The sequence below is a fragment of the Erpetoichthys calabaricus genome, chromosome 4 (genome assembly GCF_900747795.2).
Source record: "Erpetoichthys calabaricus chromosome 4, fErpCal1.3, whole genome shotgun sequence".
In the NCBI taxonomy this organism is placed as follows: Eukaryota; Metazoa; Chordata; class Cladistia; order Polypteriformes; family Polypteridae; genus Erpetoichthys; species Erpetoichthys calabaricus.
Window position 1 is genome coordinate 287438308 of NC_041397.2, and position 23277 is coordinate 287461584.

At 37.3% G+C, this 23277-nt stretch overlaps 1 protein-coding gene across 1 annotated transcript in view; it reads left to right on the forward strand.

Annotated features, from left to right (window-relative positions):
- The window catches only part of cfap251 (cilia and flagella associated protein 251), a 61497-nt gene that overhangs the window by 16057 nt on the left and 22163 nt on the right, over window positions 1-23277 (forward strand). The window contains exons 7-14 of the mRNA XM_028800874.2: window positions 782-859; window positions 2406-2450; window positions 3180-3382; window positions 4884-5075; window positions 7243-7493; window positions 12469-12620; window positions 17862-18035; window positions 21240-21424. Coding sequence (XP_028656707.1) covers window positions 782-859; window positions 2406-2450; window positions 3180-3382; window positions 4884-5075; window positions 7243-7493; window positions 12469-12620; window positions 17862-18035; window positions 21240-21424 — 1280 coding nt within the window. The remainder of the gene's footprint in view (window positions 1-781; window positions 860-2405; window positions 2451-3179; window positions 3383-4883; window positions 5076-7242; window positions 7494-12468; window positions 12621-17861; window positions 18036-21239; window positions 21425-23277) is intronic.

Consider the following 23277-nt stretch of genomic DNA (forward strand, 5'->3'; position numbering starts at 1 on the left):
AGTGGTAATAGTGGTGGACACATTTGTTTGAAATCTTCAGTTTCTTAAGAGTCTGTCAAATGGAATAAAATCTTCATTTAGCAAAAAAATAAAATAAAAACATAATGAATAGATTCGCCTGTTTCTTTTCATTTTGCCCATTTTTGAACCTAGAACTTTACTTTAAAAATGCTAATGCCTTGCAACCCAGGGACAGACAATTTTCTTGCTTTATTGAGGAAAATAACAGGTTTCAGCAGTACTAATGCAATTACAATGGTTTCTCTAATCACCAATTAGCATTTAAGCATGACTAATTAAGGGTACATTAAGGGAGACGACCATTAGGACACTGGAGGAATGGCTACTGAAAATAGGGCTTGGTAGTCATATGTGAATACTAAACTGAAAATCAGTCATTTTAAGCAGTAATAGACATTAGCAACAATAACAATGTCTTGGCTGTATTTTAAAATTAATTTAATGATATCTTAATAAAAAAGGCATCAGCTTATATCACAAACATAAAAATGTGTGAGTGATTCCAGACTCTTGAATGTTAATATATTTGTTTGTGTGCATATGCTGTGTATGTGGTAAATTAATTTTACATTTATAAAATGTATAAAATATGTTATGAATTATATTAAATTGTTTTAATATAAAAATATTGATAGGTTATTATAATATGAGGAATAACAACATTATTAGAGCATTTTACTAAGAAAAGAAGTCGATAATAAACTAGTTTTTAATGTTATGTTTGGCACATGTCTCCTTTGCTCCCTGTCCTTCCCAACAGACTCATATTTTATTTAATCCAAGTGACTGTATGGAACTCATCAGCAACAGCGAAAGCCAAGTTGTCTTTTATTCTTGGGTAAGTTGTTGTTCTTTTCTGAATAAGAAGTTTAATATGCTTAAAATATCAGATGTAGACATACAGTATAGAGTAGAGTAACCTGAAATTATAAAGAGAAACTGGTAGAATTAAACTGTCATATTAAATTATATAAAACAGACAGTAGAAGCTTTATTGATACAAGGCAGTTTCAGTAGCATAAAACAGTACAGAAGAGACTCCCCATACATGTATGTGAAGTGTATGTATTTGTTCCCTGACAAACTGTGCGTAAATTTAGGCATTACTGTACATATTATTATGCTTTTTCATAACTGGATGTAGATTAGGGTACTTTTTTTGGGAAGATGATGTGAGACAAAGAAAACCTACATTCACTTGCTGAACTTTTCACAATTGTAGGCATCCATAGATTTAAGACTCTTGTATGAGGAAGTCGGGAGTGGCAGAGAAGTACGTAAGAGTTGTACAGGATATGTACGAGGGAAGTGTGACAGTGGTGAGGTCTGCGGTAGGAGTGACAGATGCATTGAAGGTGGAGGTGGGATTACATCAGGGATCGGCTCTGAGCCCTTTCTTATTTGCAATGGTGATGGACAGGTTGACAGACGAGATTAGAGAGGAGTCCCCGTGGACTGTGATGTTCGCTGATGACATTGTGATCTGTAGCGATTGAGGCCACAACACATTGCCTCCTAGCAGTCTGGCAAAAATCATGCCCTGTAATAGGCTTATATTATGCCGTCTTGGGTCCTGAAAGACAGCTGACAGTGATAGCAGTATCCTCTACTGGTCAATAAAGGTACCACTACCCAGATTAATGTCATATCTGCCATACTTTATGAAATAGTAATATATTAAAAATGTCATCCCACCATTTTGATTAAAATGCAACATCTGTTCCTTTTTAATTGTTTGCAAATGTTTTTGTCATCCAGTGCTTTGACCTCAGCCTTGTCCAGATTGTTCTCCCTGTTTTTAACTTATGGTATCTCCAGGTCATTCTGGTTCTTTAAAGCTTATTCATTTGGCCTTCATGGAAAAATGAAAATAGTTAGGTACATTTAAGATTACTAGCACAATAAAATTTGAAGACTACTTGCATGAATATTGTAATGTAAATAACAGCCAGTAGAGGAATGTCCAGCCAAACCAATCTCTTAAACTATTTTTGAATAGCTAGCTGAAGTAGGCCATAGATAGATAGATAGATAGATAGATAGATAGATAGATAGATAGATAGATAGATAGATAGATAGATAGATAGATAGATAGATAGATAGATATTTTATTTAGCCAAAGCAAACTATAATGCATTGAATATGAGAGATTATAAAGTATGGCATTCACAAGAAACAGAACAAAATTCAGAGCAGAGCACAAGGACAGTAGTGGTATAGTTAGTTCAAAGGTCTGATAAAATAACAGAACAGAACACAAATAAAATAAAAACCTAGATGACACTTGATTAGATTGAAACAATTTCAAGAATCCAGGAGGAGGGAAGAGAGATGGAAAGTCTAGGTAGTCCCAAAATAATATTTTTTTTTATTCTTTGTTTCAGCACAATGAACAGCTGGAATATGAAACTCCCAGCCTTACAGAAAAGGTATGTTAATTTTATTTTTCTTACTAATAGCTATAAGATCATTTCATTCAATGTCTAATTTTGCAATAATAATTTTTAACTGATATTGATATTTACCAAAATAAACATTATATTTGTATTCCACATGGCCAAGCATAAATAGATACACAGAACACTTGATACCTCATTAATTCCAAGGGAGCCAGTCTCTATTTTTTTCATACATGCCATTAATGAATTTGCTGTAGGGAGATTGACTTTTGAGGTATAGCATTCCTTCTGATTAAATGAGTGAAGTAAATCATTATCCTGTTTATTATAGCACATTTTTTGTAATTTATTATTTGCAGTGAAAAATAGCAAATTATATTAGTGCATATGCAAGGTCTAGAAAATACGTATATTGGCCGGGAAACTTGGTGACATGTACAAGCTATTTCTTTATTTATTTTTTCATACTGTATCACAAGAACTTTATATAGTCTAGTGTTTTGTTATAGCAAGTGACATCTCTGTAAGTAGAGACCTACAGTACAGTTTTGGCCGATATCATTACATGTGCAGCATACACAGGATAGGCGACTCACCCAGTCTCACACAGTCACCTAGAGGTTGAGACAGGCCCTATGGTACTGAGCCCAATGTCTTGACAACTTACCACCTCTGCTTGCCTTTAATTCTGGACCTGCTGATTTACTTTTGCATTAAATGTTTCTAATTATTTTGTTGTTAATTATTCTCCACCAACAGACTTTTAACAAGGTTGTCGGATCTTTGAGTCAGTCGATTTACCATTTCAAAGCTTCTCAGGCCCTCTCAGCCACTTCAGCAGGAAACGTAGTCATCTGGGATGTGGTTCACATGTCAGCAGTCTTCAAGCCACACAATAAAAAAGCTATAAAACTAATGCATCTGCAGAAAGAGGCCATTACTGTGCTAACTCTTAGTGACAGGTAACATATTCATTGCTGTGGGCAGTGTTTTTTAACTTTGCTTATTGGTGCTGCTTCTTTGTCATTTAAAAAATAAATCCTAATATCTCTTATAGCATTCCTAAGTTAGTAGATGCTCCCTGTCCATTACATGGGGTGGCTGGTCAATATCTAAACTCAGTACCAAAAAGCACTCCTCTCTCTTACCTTCTGTACCACTTTTTCAGAACACATGGCTTCTCATCCTTATTCCAGTTGAACTTTTGAACCATCTCATCTCCGAACTTTTAGTTATCCAATCTTTGCCCTAAAAGGATCTTTTAAGGAAAAAGTTGTGTATTTTTCACGTCAACCTTATTTCTTCACAATCATGGTATATATTAATTTGCCACATGAAACTGCATTCTAAAGTGAAGCATATTTTATAAATTTTCAAACATAACAAGCCCGCTGTTTCATTTTATAATGGAGCTAATGACTACCAGGGTCACAACAAAATTTAAAGCTCACAGAGTACATCCGTTTTTCAAGCCAAACAATGTTACCAGGCATTGATTCAAGTGTTGAGATTGCACACATATTGCAAAACAATGTACACACGCCATTTTATGAAAAAGTAAAAGCAAAATATTACCAGCTATGTAGCTCACTTCGCTGCTTGTCTTCCCCCAAAGCAACCTTTGAGCTCCAGCGGAGCGGATTTCCCTTGGAAACTCATCACCAAGTGCCATTATTGATGTTGAATATTAAAAGTAATGGCCACTCATTATACTTATGAAATACAATCCTCTTGTGCAAATTAAAACAGATCTACTACTACTACGTTTTTGACTACCATTACTACTACTACTACTACTACTACTACTACTACTACTACTACATTTACTCTAAATCAACAGTACCGGGCTGTATAGTGAATATAAATGTTAATTTTTAACTGACCCCTAGGGGTCCATAGACTTCAGGTTAAGAACCCTTGCTCTAACCTGTTTCTAGTCTGGAAACCCTAATCGGTATGAGGTTATATGGTAACAGGCCTTTACATGCTATTTTTTAGAATGTCAATCTGACTCACTTTATTCACTTTCTTTTTTATGGAATAATACTTCCAGGTATTTATTAAGCCAATAGTTAACGTACTGCTTCTTGATTGTAGCCTTTTCATTTTAGTTTTCTTATTTGTAAGGGCCATACTGCCTCAGCTCTATCTTACCCCATGTTGCCTGTTATTCTTAATTTGCCCTTCCATCCCACTACCACAGTCAGAATTAATTGATTAATTAGTTGATCGAATGGCTGATTAACTGATTGATTGAAATGTTACAGCATTGTAGTCCTATGCATCTGCCAATTCACTTTCTGAAGCACATTAACAATTTAAAGAGGCTTTAAATGGTTTTCTATTGACTTGTATTGTTTATTCATTACAAACTGAGCAGCTACAGTGCACCAAGAGTCAGCCAGCATATTCCTGGATTGCTTTTTTCAGCTTCATAACATACTCTGTTTTTCTTGATTTTAGCTATATAGTTACGGGTGATGTTAAAGGTCACATAAAGTTTTATGATGAACAACTGAGGCTAATTAATTGGTTTAGCCGCTTCAATCTGGCCTCAATTCGTTCCATTTGCTTTTCAACTGAGCCACCAAACCCACTAGGCAAAGAGGATTACTTGAAGGACTGTACCATCACTGCGAGTCAATTTATTGTCAGGTGAGTGATGTAAGATTTTTTATTTCAAGAATGTTTGTTTAAACAGCATTTCCATTTGGTCTATCAATTTGCTTAATCCATTGAAGTGTCACATGGAAGGAAATTTTATCCCTGCAACATTGCAGGCTATACGTAACCCTGGACAGGATGTGATTGTTTGTACTGATTGTGATATCTAGGGTATAAACCTAGTTTAAAAAATATCTTAAAGCTGATTTATACTTCTGCGTTGAGTCTACACTGTATGCTATACCATCGAAAGCACATTATACTTCTGCATCATAACACGCTGCAGGTACATGCCTGAACACTAGTGTTTGTAGCATGCAAGAAAAGTGAATAATCCGTTCAATGTTAGCCAATATTTGCAGATAGTAGTGTTATAAATATGCATATTTTCTAACTTCTTCGATAAGTCTTTCTTTGATCTGCTCCTTTTTTTCTTTAGAATATTGGAAGACAAATGGAAATATGTTTCAGGAAATATGTAATTACCAACTTGGCCATTCAGAGTCATAGGTATCTGCTTAGACTCCACATCAATGTGATATATAGACCCATTTTTGAGGAAGTGTGTGTCAGGCTATGTCATGGGCTACGCAGGCTATGGCGTAGGCTTGACTCACAAGTATAAGTCAGTCTTAGACAAAGTGTGATGTTACTGATCTGTAATTACCGTATTTACGTGTGTGCCACACTCACATTTTTTCCCAAAAATTAGCATTAGAAAAGCAGGTGCGTGTCATACACGAGGAAATTTTTTTCTGTAATGTTTACTTCTTCTGCTTGGGCTCACTCGCACGTGCTGTCTCTTGCTCATTCGCTCACTCTCTCTCGCTCATTCGCTCACGCTCTCTCTCTCTCTCGCTCGCATGCGCGCTCTCTCTGTCTCTCTCGCACGCATCCCTCTCTATCTCTATCATTCTCTCTCACTCGCGCATGCTCTCTCTCTCTCTCTCTCTCTCTCACTCGCTCTTATGTCATGCAACAAAAACAAGTGCATTTCACGGAAAACGTGCCCTAAACGCTTCCTATACAATCACAACGCACGTCGTACACAGGGCAAATTTTTTTCTCGATTTTCTTTGTAAAAATTAGGGTGCGCGTCTTACACGAGGGTGCGTGGTACACGAGTAAATATGGTATAAACTAGACAATAAAAAAAAAATCAGGAAAAGTACTGCCATGCATAGTGGGTGCTGATTTTGGAGTCATGTATTGCAGAAGTGCCAGTTAATTACAAAGATTTACTCAGGGCAGGGGATAGCTATGCTCTGAGTAACAAAAATGACTTTTCTAGTACTTTCCTGGAATGTCTGAATAAATGAAAATTGTATAACCTGTGTGTCCTGCGGTGGGTTGGCACCCTGCCCAGGATTGGTTCCCTGCCTTGTGCCCTGTGTTGGCTGGGATTGGCTCCAGCAGACCCCCGTGACCCTGTGTTCGGATTCAGCAGGTTGGACAATGGATGGATGGATGGATGGATGTATAACCTGTAATGTAAAACCAATTAAAACTGTGTACTACCGCTTGACACAAGTAAAGGAAATTGTAAAAACCATGATATTAAAAAAAGAGTGGTGTATATAGCAAGCATAGTGAGCACACACTTTAATGTTTTCTTAACATTAAATAAATGAAAGTAGGAAATGAAATCTAATTGCGTTGATTAATCAATGGTTCAAAATGAAATGCTTACTTTAGGCTGAGAAATAGCAGATGACAATTTTTCTGCGCTGACATTAATTTCAGTATCCACATATGTATGATGCATTCGCTCATACAGAGGTTGTTGTACATGAATACGAATGTGGTGGCACACTAAGCGGTAGTAAGGTAGCATGTAGAACATAGGTAGTATTTAATTGATACACAGGCACTGGACATACTTACCTATCCACTAAAATTCATGCATTGACTGATACTGAGGAACCAGACATACTTACTTGCCTACCCAGTAAAACACTCGCATGTGTATATGGATGCCAGCCTGTAACAATGACATTAACAACAGCTAAATAATAGTTTTTCTTTGTTGTTCTTTTGCTATCCATTCAACTAATTTTAAATAAGAGAAGAAAATAACTGCCTGTGAAAAGTCAAATAAAAATAATGAGGTCTTTTACTAAAGTAACAAGGACTTTCACAAGTGTTTTGTCTTCCATAGGAACTTTGTTGTTTTGACTGCTGAAGCTAAAGTGGTCCATATAAGTGCAAGTGGAACACACATGGAGACGCTTCTGTATGAGCACTGGGACACACTGCACGCAGTGGCTTGTCACCCTGTCTATCCTCTTGTTGCTATGGGAAGTTACTGTGGACTCCTGAACCTGTGGAACTACAAATTGAAGAAGAATGTCTGTAGCAGGATCTTCAAGAATGATAAAGAAATTCAGAGCCTGACATTTGATCTCCAAGGTAAAAAATGATACATTTACGAGGGATGTTCAAAAACTTTCCACACTTTTTAAAAATCTATTTATTAAGAATTTCAAAAACAAATTGCATCACTTTTCTACATAGTCATCTACATTTGCAATGCAATTTTCCCAGTGATGTACCAACTTAACACGCACACACACAAGGAAAGACCTGCACATACTTGCACTTAATCACTGATTATGAGTGATGCCTGCTCAGCTTATCACCCCTCAGTACTCCCTTAGGAACTTACTAGATTTGACTTAAGCAAAGCAGTTGAGTTCCCAAAAACACTGCAGACTGAAACACCTTGGTTATGCCTTACCAGTGGTACATTACTCCTTTCTGTGCTACTCACTATTGAAGGCGTCCCTCTTCAGTCCACAACACCGTAGGCCTACCCACACTAGGATACCTATGTTTGCTTTATTACTACCATCACTCAAGATGTACAAAGTATACAAAATTAAAGCAAAGCAGTATTAATTGGAATAAAATTATAGCAGTAATAGCAGATTCTCGTTTTAAGACCTTAAATATCCCCATGATTCAAAGACAAAAATTTTCAACAGTCCTTTCTGTAAGGATGTGGAATCTGCATTAAAGGAAGTGCAGTCACAGAATGAGAGAGCGATAAAAGAAGAGAGTAAGAGCTTGTCTTTCAGATGACACAACTTGACTCAGAAGTCAGGCAGATGCATGGGTGGCACCTTCGATGTCCAGATTAATGGTTGTCTCTCTCAACCTCAGGTCCTTATGCCAAAAACAGTACATGATCCAGACCTCATGATTTACACAGAGATAATTGGCTCACTACACTACTCTGATAATGGAGAATTAAAGTTTATTTTGTCAATTGCGATTGTCTATACTGTGTTCATCTCCCTGGGGATAAATCAGGAATCTGAGTTGTATGTTGAGCAGTAGGGCTGCGTGGTATATCAGTAATGAAAAAGTACCGAAAAAAGCAATTTTTAAAATGGTACGGTACCAGCAGTTTGGTACTTTAGGTACCCAAAGTAAATCATAGGTTTTAAAGACCTTGTGCTGATCACTTGATTCTTCTGCTGTTTGATATGCTGGAGACTCCACAGGTGACACATCCCCCCATGTGCTGGAGATTTCATGGGAATAAATTTGACATTCAGGAACATTCAAAAGGAAAACCATGGCAAGGCAGGGAGGAACGCTTTTTTGCAGTGCAATCAATATGTGCACGAATGTGCGCCACACCAGGGATGCTGGGGTGAGTCAGTGGGGCTGGCGGGTTATCCATTATTTGTTTCAGTACCATTTTGGTACCAGTACTGATGTTTGAAAACTGACATCAATACCGAAGTCAAAATTTTACTACCAATCCAACACTACTCCGCAGTTACTCTAACCCTAATATTTAATGTGAGTTTAAAACTGACATAAATTCAAAGAGATTATGTATAAACTTAGACAAAATACTGAGGACGGTGAACTAAAACATTAAACAAATTCTTACAACATATAAAACAAATGTGAGTAAAATTCCAGATTCATGAATAAAAAGAGTTTAGAGTTCAATTGAAATTCACCATTGCTCACAAGAGAAAACTTGTAGCAAATAGCAGTACATTCTGTTTTTTAAACAAAATGCCTTCAGTCACAAATAGCAATTTTGCTGTCCCACGAAAGTAGGTTTCACAGCAAATATTTTTACGTAGCCCTTAAGTAAACAAATTAGAAACAAAGCCATAGAAGGTAATGAGGCAGATTGCAGACCACATAGTTTGGCTTTCAAGCTGTGCAGCAATAAAAACCCAGTCTGGGTTGTAGCAGTTGATTCATTTTCTCATTTATGTTTAATTAAAGCTTCAACAGTCATGCAGTGCTCATCTGTGTCCAGTTTTGATTTCCATATTACAAAAAAGACATAGCAGTACTTGAGAAAGACCAGAGAGCAACTAGCCTGATTATGGGACCACGAAGTATGAGCTACAAGGGAAGATTGGAGGTGCTGGACCTTTACAGTTTAAGGAAAGAAGTAACATAATTGAAATGTTCAAAATCATGAAGGAAATTAGTACAGTGGATCCAAGCTGTTATTTTAAATTAAGTTCTTCAACAAGAACACAGGAACACAGATTGAAATTTGTTAAAAGATAAGTTGTACACACAAATTAGAAAGTTTGTCTTTACACAGAGAAATATAAACATATAGAATAAGTTACTGAATAGTATGATGGACAGCAGGACTCTAGGGACCTTCAAAATTCAACTAGATGTAATTTTGGAAAAATATGTGAGATGGATTAAAAAGCTTTGTTACAATGAATGGCTTTTATTTGTCAAAACTGCTCTAAATGTTCTAATATGTATCACAGCTGCCTTGCTGCACCTCAGTAGTGTTGTGCAAACCTTGCAGAGTTTGCTTTGGTGTGAGTGCAGCAAAATTATGGAAATGTTCACGAGCTCCGCAAAATGTTTTCAGATCATTAAGAAAGAAAAAGTAGAATTACATCTGAGTGGATTATAATGGTCTTTAGCCTCGCAGTTAGGAGACCTGGGTTCGCTTCCCGGGTCCTCCCTGCGTGGAGTTTGCATGTTCTCCCCATGTCTGTGTGGGTTTCCTCCGGGTACTCCGGTTTCCTCCCACAGTCCAAAGACATGCAGCTTAGGTGCATTGGCGATTCTAAATTGTCCCTAGTGTGTGCTTGGTGTGTGTGTGTGTGTGCCCGCCCTGCGTTGGGCTGGCACCCTGCCCGGGGTTTGTTTCCTGCCTTGCGCTCTGTGTTGGCTGGGATTGGCTCCAGCAGACCCCCGTGACCCTGTGGTTGGGATATAGCGGGTTGGATAATGGATGGATGGATAATGGTCTTTAAGTGTCACTAAGAGCTAGGGATGCATCTGCCAACTATGAGAGACCAATCAGAGTGGCAAAAGATGTGATCTGAGCTGTGAGGCAGCAGTGCAAGCCACAGTGCCACCATGTATTAAACAACAAAAAATGCAAATGAAACGGATACCATAGACAAAATACAACAAATGGCCACAAACTAGCTATAAGTAAAGAAAATATAGATCATTGCGATCAAAGAGTCCCAATCTTGTGGATCACATTGGCAGTGCCAAAAAGCAGGGGCTGTGGGGCTGGATTATGCCATTGTTTGAAGTCGGGGCTGCAGTTGCTACTGGACTGTCATGTCTTTTTTTTTTCACCCTATCTCTGCAGGTGCTCTGCACTTTTTTCTTCCATCAAGAAGAAATAAATGCCTTGTAAATAGTAATACATCTTTCATTATTATTATTATTTCACACAGGACCTCATTCTGATTCAAGAAGGAGAAGGTGAGGGCAGGGCTCTTATAAGGCTTATTTTGAAATTGTAGCTTGGCACATGGCTAATTATACATGCAAATTAGCCATGTCCTGCAGTTTTTTTTATGCATGCAAGACAGAAATCCTGCTAGAGTACTGATCAGGTTATGACATCACACATGAATGAAGCAGATCTACAACAATCTTACAGTGAGTATGTGTAAAAGTTCTGCACATGGTTGCTATAGTTGTGATGTCATGCCGGCCCTAGAAAACATGATGGGCCGCTGGGAAAGAAATATTAATCTAATCCGACTAAACAGCAATTTTGCAGGAAGATATTTGGCAAACAGTGTGTCACGAATGAACACAGCATATTCACTGCAGTAAGCACTTTGGCGAATTTTGCCGATCATCGCTACTCCTCACATTAGAGTTCACATTTTAGCCTGGTGATTGTTGATTCTTTCACAGACTTTTGTCCAGGGGTCCTGGATTCTAACCCATATTCCAAAGACCTAACTCCAAATTGTAACACATAACGCCAAATTGATGAGTTAAGATTAAGGTGTTTTTATAAATATGAGTAGTCTGTACTTACACTTTGTCTACAATTTATTCCTACCTTCCAGAAGATGTTGTCAGACAGTGTCCTGTTCCCTGTGACCTTATATTGGAAAAAGCTGTCTTAGAAACTTAATAAATAGATGAATTGTGTGATTTATCATTCATTTACAAATACATTGGCATAAGGAGTGACACAAAGGCGCAGGGGTAGCATTGCTACCTCGCAGTAATGAGACCAAGGTTCATGTTCCTGTATGGAGTTTTCATGTTCTCTCCATGTTTGTGTGGGTTTCCTCCAGATGCTCCAGTTTCATCTCACTGTCCAAAGATATGCAGGTTAGGTGGACTGGCAATGCTAAATTAGCCCGAGTGTGTGTGTTTTTTAGGCTTGGGTGTGTGTTCACCCTGTGATGCCTGCTGGGATAGGCTTCAGCTTCCCTGCAACAATGTTCAGGATAAAGCAGGCTTGGAAGATGGATGGATGGATGGCATAAGGTGCCTCTGGGATCTAGCATCTTTCGTTAAATTTGATGCCTAGTTACTGCCCATATGCAGTTTGCACAGTCTCCCGGTGTCTGCATGGTTTTACCTCAGGGTACTCCAGTTTGCTACCACATCCCCAAAGACGTGAACATTAGGTTAAATGTCAATTCCAGATTCGCCCAATGGGAGTGTGCGTGTGTGTGCTTGCATGAGTGGACTTATAAATTACCAACTTTTCCAGCGCTGGCTATACCTGGCAGACAGTGCTGCCGTTACAGGCTTTAGTGCTCGATGACCCTAAATTGTGCTTAGCAGGTTTGACAGTGAAATGCAATGTTATGTTACATTTCCCCTTATATTTAGTCACCATGACGAGTCTAAAGGCTGAAGAGCCCATATGTATTGTACTTTGCTCATTTCCTTGGCTACATTCCTTGATTCTTATTCATTATTTGACACACTTCCTGTTTCCCATTGCAGTACAATTTTATTTAGCTGGTTGTCACCTGAGGTGTTTTGGTCATTCATACTAATGGCCCTTCCATTGATTCTGTCTTGTTAATTTTATAGGTTTTGGGGGAAAACTTTGTGATACAACTTATAACCCATCAACTGTGTTTTTTTTTTTTTATAGGTTCTCTGTTAGCCGTTGGTTTTGTCAATGGGGCTGTTTACATTCTTGATGCTCTGACTCTGGCAACTGAATGTGAAGAGCCTTTCACATTTGCTAAAGGGGCCATAACCCACATGGCCTTCTCTGGAGATTCTCAGTACCTGGCTACTGCAGTGAGTAGTCTAAATATCCTTCCTGCTGACATAATGTAGACAGCAAACAGCTGGCATTCTCTAAGTGGAAAACAAGAAGCAATGAATCGCCACTCAACAATAGTCGATCAAGGAACTATTAGTATTACAATTATGACTGGTATTGTCACTTGTCTGTACAGAGTACAGTTAAATTCTTCCTTACATGTCCAGCCTACATGTAACATGTCTTCACTCCCTGGTGCCATAATAAACAAGAATGTATTAAGCTACACAATTCCATTTTTTTTAAAATAGATAACAGAAAGCAGCTCACTGAATGCACATCATACCCCTGAAGCTTCTATGGTTCTGGGCTGCTTTTCCTTTACTGTAACACAATACATTCTATATTTTAAAAAAATGGTTACTATGTTTTATATATGTTTAGTGAAGATGTAAAAACAAAGCGATTTTTTTTTTTTTTTAATCTTAATATCTTAACTTAAAAGCGCTGAAGATTATTTCAAGCTTAAATACTGTTAATGAGAATATTTTCGGCAGATAGTATTAAGAATTTAGCTGCAAAAGATATCTCTGTTTTAATTCTTTAACGCCGCTGCAGGGTGGGGTTTGTTTTGTTTTGGACGTGCTCTGTCTCTTCGTATGTCAGAGGACTGGGACATCGCAAAGTGGGATCTAGCCTCATGTGGGGAGGCAAAATAGGGGGGTGGGGGGATAAAGGGGGGAGAGAAGGAGAGCAGGTTATATCTAATCTATTCTTGTAATCCTTATAATTATAAATATCAATGCAACAATAGGCTAAAATACAATAATTCATGGGGAATCTTGAAACTAAGATTAAAACTGCCATATTACCAATTAAAACTATAAAATGACATTAAAAACTCAGAATCAATGTCTCCATGATGGGACAGTTAACTTTGTGAGCTGGAATGTTAAAGACCTGAATCACGAATTAAAGAGAAAGAAAGTATGCTCTCACCTAACAGGCTTAAACGCTAAAATAGTATTTCTACAGGAGACCCACTTACTAACCAAGGATCAGTTCAGACTACAAAAAGACTGGACTGGCCAAATGTTCCATTCTAGCTTTATAAAGAAAACTAGAGGGGTGGGAATTCTTATACATAAAACAGTTCCATTTGTAGCATCAGATGTAGTGTCGGACCCTGAAGGGAGATATGTGATGGTCATGGGCAACTTATACAAGAGTAAAATGATTTTGATAAATGTTTATGCACCCAATGTTGATGATAAGGAATTCATGCAAAATCTATTTGCATCCATTCCCAATGTGAACACTCATAAAATTATAATGGCTGGGGACTTTAATTGTGTTTTAAACCCACTCTTAGATAGGACTCCTGTGACAGGGGGGACGACATCTAATACTGCAAAGATAATTACACAGTTTTTAAATGATCACAACTTATCAGACCCCTGGAGGTTTCTTAACCCAAACTCAAGAACATATTCGTTCTACTCACCAGTGCATTATAGCTACTCAAGAATTGATTATTTTTTTATAGATAATAATTTCCTGCCTACAATTAAATCATGCAAATACGACACAATTGTTATCTCTGACCATGCCCCTCTAGTCTTGGAGCTAAAATCAATAAGCCCCTCACACTCACCTCGCAGATGGCGTCTTAACCCTCTTTTATTGGCAGACAAGAACTGCACAGAATTTATATCCAAACAAATCAGCTTCTTCCTAGAGACAAACACGTCCACAGAGGTTTCTGCAGGAACACTCTGGGAAACTCTAAAGGCCTTCTTAAGAGGACAGATTATTTCATATCTTTCCCACAGAAATAAATTAGAAACCAAGAAAGTGTCAGAGCTAAGAAATGAAATTACTAGAATAGATGAAGAACAAGCCAGGCGTCCAAATGAAGTTCTCCACAGGAAAAGGCAGGCCCTGCATACAGAACTCAACATCTTAACAACTAAAGAAACTGAACAACTTATTTATAAGTCTAGACAGCATTACTATGAACACGGAGAAAAAGCTAATAAGCTTTTAGCTCAACAAATTCATAAACAAGAAGTTCACAATGCAATACCAGTAATCACCAACAAGAATGGAGAAGAAATCATCGACCATAATAAAATAATGCACACATTTAGAGATTACTATAAGTCTTTATATTCTACTGAGCCCAAAGAAGACAACACACAATCTAATGCATTTCTGGATACATCACAGATACCACAAATAGATGCTTTAAGTGCTGAGGAACTGGATAAACCTCTAACGCTAACAGAATTACTAGACGCTATAAAGTCACTACAAAGCGGGAAATCATCAGGCCCTGATGGTTACCCCGTAGAATTTTATAAGAAATTCTCCACTCAGCTAGCTCCCCTCTTATTGGCAACATTTACAGAAGCTAGAGACAACCAAATACTACCTCAAACATTTCGACAAGCATTAATCACCGTCTTTCCTAAACAAAATAAGGACTTGTTACAATGTGCATCATACAGACCAATTTCACTCCTGAATAATGATGTTAAGATAGTCTCAAAAATCCTAGCTAGAAGGATGGAGAAAGTGCTGCCCTCGGTAATATCACAAGATCAAACTGGATTTATTAAAGGCCGACACCTATCTTCAAATCTCCGACGCTTGTTTAATGTTATATATTCACCAGCAAAATCAAACACCCCAGACATATTACTATCATTAGACACAGAAAAAGCATTTGATATGATTGAATGGAATTACCTTTCCACTGCATTGGAGAAATTTGGATTTGGCCCGAATATTTGTGCATGGATCAAACTACTGTATACCAATCCAGAAGCTTCAGTTTGTATTAATAACATTTGCTCAGACTACTTTAAACTAGAACGTGGTACCAGACAAGGATGTCCCTTGTCGCCACTGTTGTTTGCAATCGCTATTGAACCACTGGCGGTTCACTGCCGAAATTCTTATCAGATAAAGGGGATTGTCAGAGAAGGACTGGAACAGAAAATTTCTCTATATGCAGATGATATGGTCTTATATATATCAGACCCAGAAAACACTGTCCCCGCTGTTTTAACAGCACTAACAGAATTTCAAAAGATATCTGGTCTTAGAATTAATCTGAATAAAAGTATACTCTTTCCAGTGAATTCACAAGCATATAATATTAGATTAGACACCCTACCTTTTACCATAGCAGATCAGTTTAAATACCTAGGGGTAAATATCACAAGTAAACATAAAGCTCTTTATCAACAAAATTTTGGCGTCTTTTTGGAAAAAATTAAGCAAGACTTGCATAGATGGTCAACCCTTCATCTCACTCTAGCCGGAAGAATTAACATTGTTAAGATGAATATCCTTCCTAAACTTCTCTTTTTATTTCAAAACATTCCAATATATATCAATAAATCGTTTTTTAAACAGTTAGATTCAACAATAACCTCATTCATTTGGAACTCAAAACACCCACGTATCCGAAGAGCGACCCTACAAAGACCTCAGGCAGAAGGTGGCATGGCTTTACCTAATTTTCAGTTTTATTACTGGGCAGCAAACATACAAGCCATAAAAACCTGGACACAAATAAATGAACATACACAGGCTTGGTCCGCAATAGAAGTAAAATCCTGTAGTACTTCTTTATATTCCCTGCTCTGCTCTCCAATAAATGAAAGTTATCGCAAATATACTAATAACCCAATTGTGCTTTACTCACTCAGAATATGGAACCAAATTAGAAAGCATTTTAAGATGGAAAGTCTTTTATCAGTGGCACCTCTGTAAGAGAACCACCTCTTTCAACCTTCGCAAGTATATCCAGTTTTTAATACCTGGAAAAGTTTTGGGATTAAAATGCTCAGAGATCTTTATATAGACAACATATTTACATCTTTTGAACAATTACGTTCAAAATTCAACCTCCCAGCTACACATTTCTTTTACTATCTTCAAATTAGAAATTTTGTTAAACAGAAATTGCCCGATTTCCCCCACCTTGCACTCTCCACAATGCTGGAAAAAATACTGCTCAATTTCGAGGAAATAAACACTATTTCCGCAATATATAAAATCTTATTAGAGTACCTACCTTTCAAAGATCCAAGAGGACATTGGGAAGAAGATCTCTTAATCAATATATCAGAAAAGGAGTGGAAGGTAGCAAAGCAGAGAATTCACTCGAGTTCTATATGCGCAAAGCATAGAATTATTCAACTAAAAATTATATATCGAGCCCATCTGTCTCGCTTAAAACTGTCCAAAATGTTTCGAGGGCAGGATCCAACCTGCGAACGCTGCAACCAAGCTCCTGCCTCACTGGGTCACATGTTTTGGGCCTGCACCAAACTAACATCATTTTGGACAAAAATTTTTAAGTGCCTCTCAGACAGCCTTGGTATCACAATCCCTCCTAACCCATTAACAGCTGTGTTCGGTGTTTTTCCAGATGGACTTGAATTGGAGAAGGACAAGCAAACGGTGATTGCATTCACTACACTTTTGGCACGCAGACTTATTTTGTTAAATTGGAAGAATCCTAATTCTCCTCTTATAAGTCAGTGGGAAACCGATGTTTTATATTATTTAAAATTGGAAAAAATCAAATTCTCAGTTAGAGGATCTGTACAAAATTTTTTCAAAGCATGGCAGGATTTAATCAATATTATTTTAGAATAAGAGAAATAACTATTACCGCATTTAACTCCCTTCTCCATCTCTTATTTACATAGATATTTACTTCTCCCTTTCTTTTGTTTAATGTTGCCTTATTAAAAAGTCTTAAGCAATTTTCCTTTAGCTAAGCTCTCCTTCTCAGGGGTGGGGTTTGATTAGTCTTCAAATTTGTTGGGTTATAAATTGATCTGTTTGTATGGAATGATTACAATGAAAATTAGTAAAGTAAAAATATATTTAAAAAAAAAGGCGATTTATATCTTTCTGTTTACTATTATATGTGCAATTTTGTTTTTGACAGTTGCACTATACCTCAAGAGCCATTCTGTATGAACACAAGTATAATTAAAATATATGCTCTTTTGATATATGGCTCTATTGTTTTTTTACATTTGCATACTCCTTTTCCACCTTCTAGGTTTTACAGAATCAGTGTTTACTTTTTATATTGTAATTTCATCATCCTCTATTGAATTCATATAACATTTTCAGGAAGATTCCCACTATTGGCTCAAGTGTACATGTACAGCCTATTTCTTGTCATATTATATTTATTACTGTTTTTTGCACATGATTTCATTATCCATTTTCTTTTTTTTTTATAGGATTCTGAGGTTGTTGTAACTGTTTTTAAACTTTCCCCTCAAAACGGAAAGCAATGCTGGGAGCTGTTAGGAAGGCATCATTCTCACTATAAAACCATACAGGATATCATGTTTGTGGATGATCTGGACAGTGGTCTTCCAAGGCTCTTGTCTCTTGGCATGGACCAATTTTTAGTAAGTATTCCTTTTATTTAATACCATTCGACTATACTGTATTTTTCAACCTTAACCAATAATGGAGATATAGAACTCCAAGTACTGCATTATGTGAAGGTGAAGCTGAAGGGCCTGAGTTTTTGAATTGAAGATTCACCTCTCTCCTTCATTCATTGGTCAAGATTCCTATCTTCAAATCAAAAACTCAGCCCTATATGAATTGCATTCCCTGTTTAAGAAGCACACTTTTCATCTGGTGAGGAAGTGACTGGATAACTGACATGTAGATTATGTAACACAAGTAATGTCAAAGTTTTCTTTTTTTTCCATCAGCATTGTTTATATTGTTTGCCATTGTACGGTATTGGTTGCAGTGCACCATTCTGTTAATAATTGTTTATCTTTGTTCTCCATGAAAACATGAAATTAAAATTTTTCTTGGTCTTCGTTACAATACACATGGGTTAAATACCATGATAAAAAGAAACGTTTTTTTTTTGGAGTATTTCTTTAAAGCAAATCTGTTCAGGAAGGTATTTAACTTCCCCTGACTTTCTCTAAGTGCTTAGGGTGATATGTGTTTGTATTACAAATTATGTTATTTGTTCATGTTCATGGATGATAAATTGGACTGGAATGCCAATACTGATTCTCTGTGCAAGAGAGGACAGAGCCGGCTATACTTCCTTAGAAGACTGGCGTCCTTCAGCATCTGCAATAAGATGCTGCAGATGTTCTATCAGACAGTTGTGGCGAGTGCCCTCTTCTACGCGGTGGTGTGCTGGGGAGGCAGCATTAAGAAAAAGGGCGCCTCACACCTGGACAAACTGGTGAGGAAGGCAGGCTGTATTGTAGGCATGGAGCTGGACAGTTTGACATCCGTGGCAGAGCAACGGGTGCTCAGCAGGCTCTTATCAATTATGGAGAATCCACTGCATCCACTGAACAGTATCACCTCCAGACAGAGGAGCAGCTTCAGCGACAGACTACTGTCACTGTCCTGCTCCACTGACAGACTGAGGAGATCGTTCCTCCCCCAAACTATGCGACTCTTCAATTCCACCCAGGGGGGTAAACATTAACATTATCCAAAGTTATTGTCTGTTTTTACCTGCATTTTTATTACTCTTTAATTTAATATTGTGTTTAATTTAATTTAATATTAATTTAATATATGCTGCTGCTGGAGTATGTGAATTTCCCCTTTGGGATTAATAAAGTATCTATCTATCTATCTATCTATCTATCTATCTATCTATCTATCTATCTATCTATCTATCTATCTATCTATCTATCTATCTATCTATCTATCTATCTATCTATCTATCTAGTAGTCTGTATTTGTGTATTTTATTCTGTCTTATTGTCTTTTATTCTAATTGTGAGCTTTGTGTTTCCTGTAGTTATCTATTGGTGATGGCTGACTCATACTAATTCAAGGCCAAAACAAAATTTGTGGTCACAAAACCAGCACTGGTTGAAGCCTAAATTTATTTATCTTTGATTATATTATATAGCTTAAAGGAATACTCCACCCAAAAATTATATTTTTTAAAAAATTTCAGTTTGTAATAAGAAAAAAATTCAATCTCATATTTTCATGGACAATGGAAATAGCACATTTTCTGATAAAATAGGGCACCAATGCTCGACCAATGTCAAAAAATGTCCATGAAAAAAAAACTCTTTTGTTGCTTGTTCCACATAATCCATATGTCCGCACATATAGTCATACAGTATGCTCACAACAGATAAAACGCTCTCATTTTTTTTGCTAAAGCATTATTTATTAAATACTTCTGGAAAATAAGAGCAATGCATGAAGAAGAAATGTGTTCACAAGGGAAAACGCTTTTCAACTGAAGACTGGAACACTTGACCAGTAAATAAGGGAGGAAGCGAGTCTTCAATTGAAGCTCTCGACCCCATGTAAATGCATTTCCTCTGCATCCACAGAAGGTGAGGGATCACTGTATATACACTGTAGAAATTACATATGTGAAAAATTTTAGATTTTAGAGAGTTGGCAAGGGTTTTTTTTTTGTCCCTCCCATGTGGAGCATGTGGACTGGGGTGAGTGGATGCTTAAAAATAGTAGCAATAAAATTAAATAATTCCCTAATGAGTATTTGCATTGAGAATGGGAACTAATTTCTGAGGGATTATGGATAACTTTTTGGGGCCATTGGGGTTAATGTTTGTTATGTATTATTCATTCAGATTGCATACCTTGTACCTGGAGGTGCAGATTAAAATTTTGGAGATGCAGTGATTAACCCACAAGCACCAGCCCCAATATTCATTCACAGTCATTTCGTCATTAACACTAAATTTGGATCACATTTGACATATAGTCTGGGCTTACTCACACATTACACAGAACGTAGCGGATGTGCCTAGCAACACCCAAAATAATATCAACAGAATAACTCTGTCTCTGAGAAGTCAGGAAAACAAATATAAAGCAAAAATAGCAAAGAAAGTACAATATTACCACTTAAAACCTCCGTTCTGAGCCAAATCTACATTGGCTGTAGATATTTAATCATAGAACTCCCCACATATGACCGCACTCTTCCTACATCATTGAGTCAGCGGAATTTAAGGAAGAACTAGTGCTAGAGAGATCATCAGCTGCCTTAGTTAATGTAGCCTCACAATTCCACTCCTTTCAATCACGTACTATATACTGCCCATCACTTGACTTGTCCTCATAGTCCTGACCCTTTAACCAATAACTTGGGCCTGGTTTCCTCAACTAGGGACTCGGTTTTGCCACCTATCAGGTATAGGGGTAATGATCCCAAATGGCCCATTTTTGTGTAAATACCAGCAGATATGACCTGGTGGAATTTTCTCACCTTTTTGCCATACTGCATTTTCTCACGCATGCTCCAAAAAACAAAATGGTGGATAAAACACAGTTATAACTAAATAAATGCCACTGCACATGAGCAGTGGTAGCAAGTGTTTACTATTACAATCATGTATTTCCACAACTAATGGCAGTGCCTGAGCACAGTTACTTAATTAAACCATGACAACTGCACTAATAAATACACTAAAAGCAAGAAGACCTTTCCCATTTTCATGTGTATCACTTTTTCTGTAGAAGAAATAAGTGATACATTTTGAAATCTCTCACTGAATGAATTAGAAAAATAGATCATAAAAATATAAATGTTGAAAAACTGTATGTTTCTTGCCTTTTGTAACCTATAGGTAGAGTATGACCTAATCAACAGCAGCAAGGATGACCTTCGCATACTGGCTAGTGATCGGATTGAGCAGAGTGCTGTACCATACTGCATGACTGTGTACCCTGCCATAACGAAAGAGAATTTTATCCTCACTGCCAATGATCAATTTAAGATGAAACTCTATAATTCCACCACCAAAATGTGCAGGTAAATGCTTTCTTTTATTTTAAGTGTTTTTGCAGAGGTAAAACTGGAAATATTCAAGAATAGTTGTTACTAGGGGGCTCCGCCCCCTGCTCGCCAACCCCTGGTGTTGGGAATGACAAAGAGCGTGATGTATGAATGAGATATAGAATAGTGTGACGGTGTAGATGATGCAAATAGAAAGCAAACAATAAAGTGTGTGGCACAGTGTAAAGGTTTATTTGCAAATTTCTTTGTACACGCCGTTTAAGTGTAAAAGGTAATTCCAGCTCAGAACTTGTAAGGTCATTTAAGATGGTTATTGTTGTGATCAGAGTCAAGTTTGTCAGAGCTTAGAAAGAGTTGTGTCTTCCCAGGAAGTAATGGAATGACTTGGGTATTTATGTTTTCCACATTAATATTTTTTGGACATAATATAGTGCGTTGTGTTAAAAGGGGCATTTGGTCTAATGAGATTGCTGTTCCAAATCTCTCTGTAACTAAGTCGTCGCAGATAAAGGCTTAAGGAATTGTAATAATATGTGGCTGAAGTCCATCTGTATTCGTGAGTGTACCATCTCTCAGTTGTAATAAGCAATTGTTATGATCTGGTTCTGGACATCGTATCTTTTTTACTAACTGTATCTTTTGAAAGCAATGCCAATTGTCTGCATATTTTAAGGTGCACTGAACAATAGCTGAGTGCATGGTATCTGGAAGAATAGCTAATCACTGTCTAAAATCTCCTCCTCATAAAAGTACCTTTCCTCCAAATCGAATATTATTATTCATAAACGTTTGTTCATGCCATTGAACATTCATCAATAAACATTTTTTCAAGACGGATGTCACGTGCAGTGCCACTGTTAATGTTCATAGTGGATTCCGATTTGTAGGATCTAATGTAGTTGATAAAGATTTCACTTTCAGGTACATCGTCAGTTATAAGCTTCTGTAGATATTCAGTATATGAATGTAAAGAAGGCAGTCTAATTTGACCCTTTTGACAACAACGTGTAAATGTATAACTTGTATTGCCAGTTGTTTCTTCAGGGAAGTGAACTGAATGACAATGATTGCAAATGACATTCATTAATCCGAATGAATTTTCCTGGTGTATGTTTTGCTTGTGCCGTTTGAGAGGCGCGTTGTTGCATGTGTAGTATTTGGGACGTGTTGTTTTGGAGCTGTAATCGATTTGCCTGTGCTGTGTGAGAAGCCCGTTGTAGCCTTCGCTGCCATCAACGTATGTCTGAGATGGGAGGTGTTTCGTTTTGAATCCATGCCTGTTGCGATGCAGCACTTTGATTGATAGTTTGCGTCATGTGGATCTAGGATGTAGATTTGTGCATATTAAATGAAGTATTGTAGGATCTAATGCAGTTCATAAAGTTTTTACTTTTAGGTACATCGTTAGTTAGAAGCTTTAGTTGAGCTTTGCGTTTTTGGAGTCGAGTCATTTTTTCTTTTAGAAATATGGATAAGTAATAAGGAGTATTGCACTCACTGTTAATATGGAGCCTTTTCTGCGGTTGAATGGTTAATAGTGCCTCATTGTAATGAGATCCACCTATGCTGCATAGCCGTCTATTTTGTTGTTTCTTTCGTGTTCGTGTGTTTGTTCCTGTTATCCTTTCCTTTTCGTTTTGTACCCGTGACCGTGTATTCATGACTTGTTTCTTTCTCAGCATGCGAAATATGGATAAGTAATAAGGAGGATCGCAGTCACTGTTAATATGTTTCCTTTTCTGCAGTTGAACGGTTAATAGTGCTTTATTGTAAGGAGATACACCAATGCTGACACTTATGCTGTCTAGTGTGAAGGTGTTGATGTTCACTTTAGAATATGTGGCTTTGGGTGTCACTTCTTATGGATG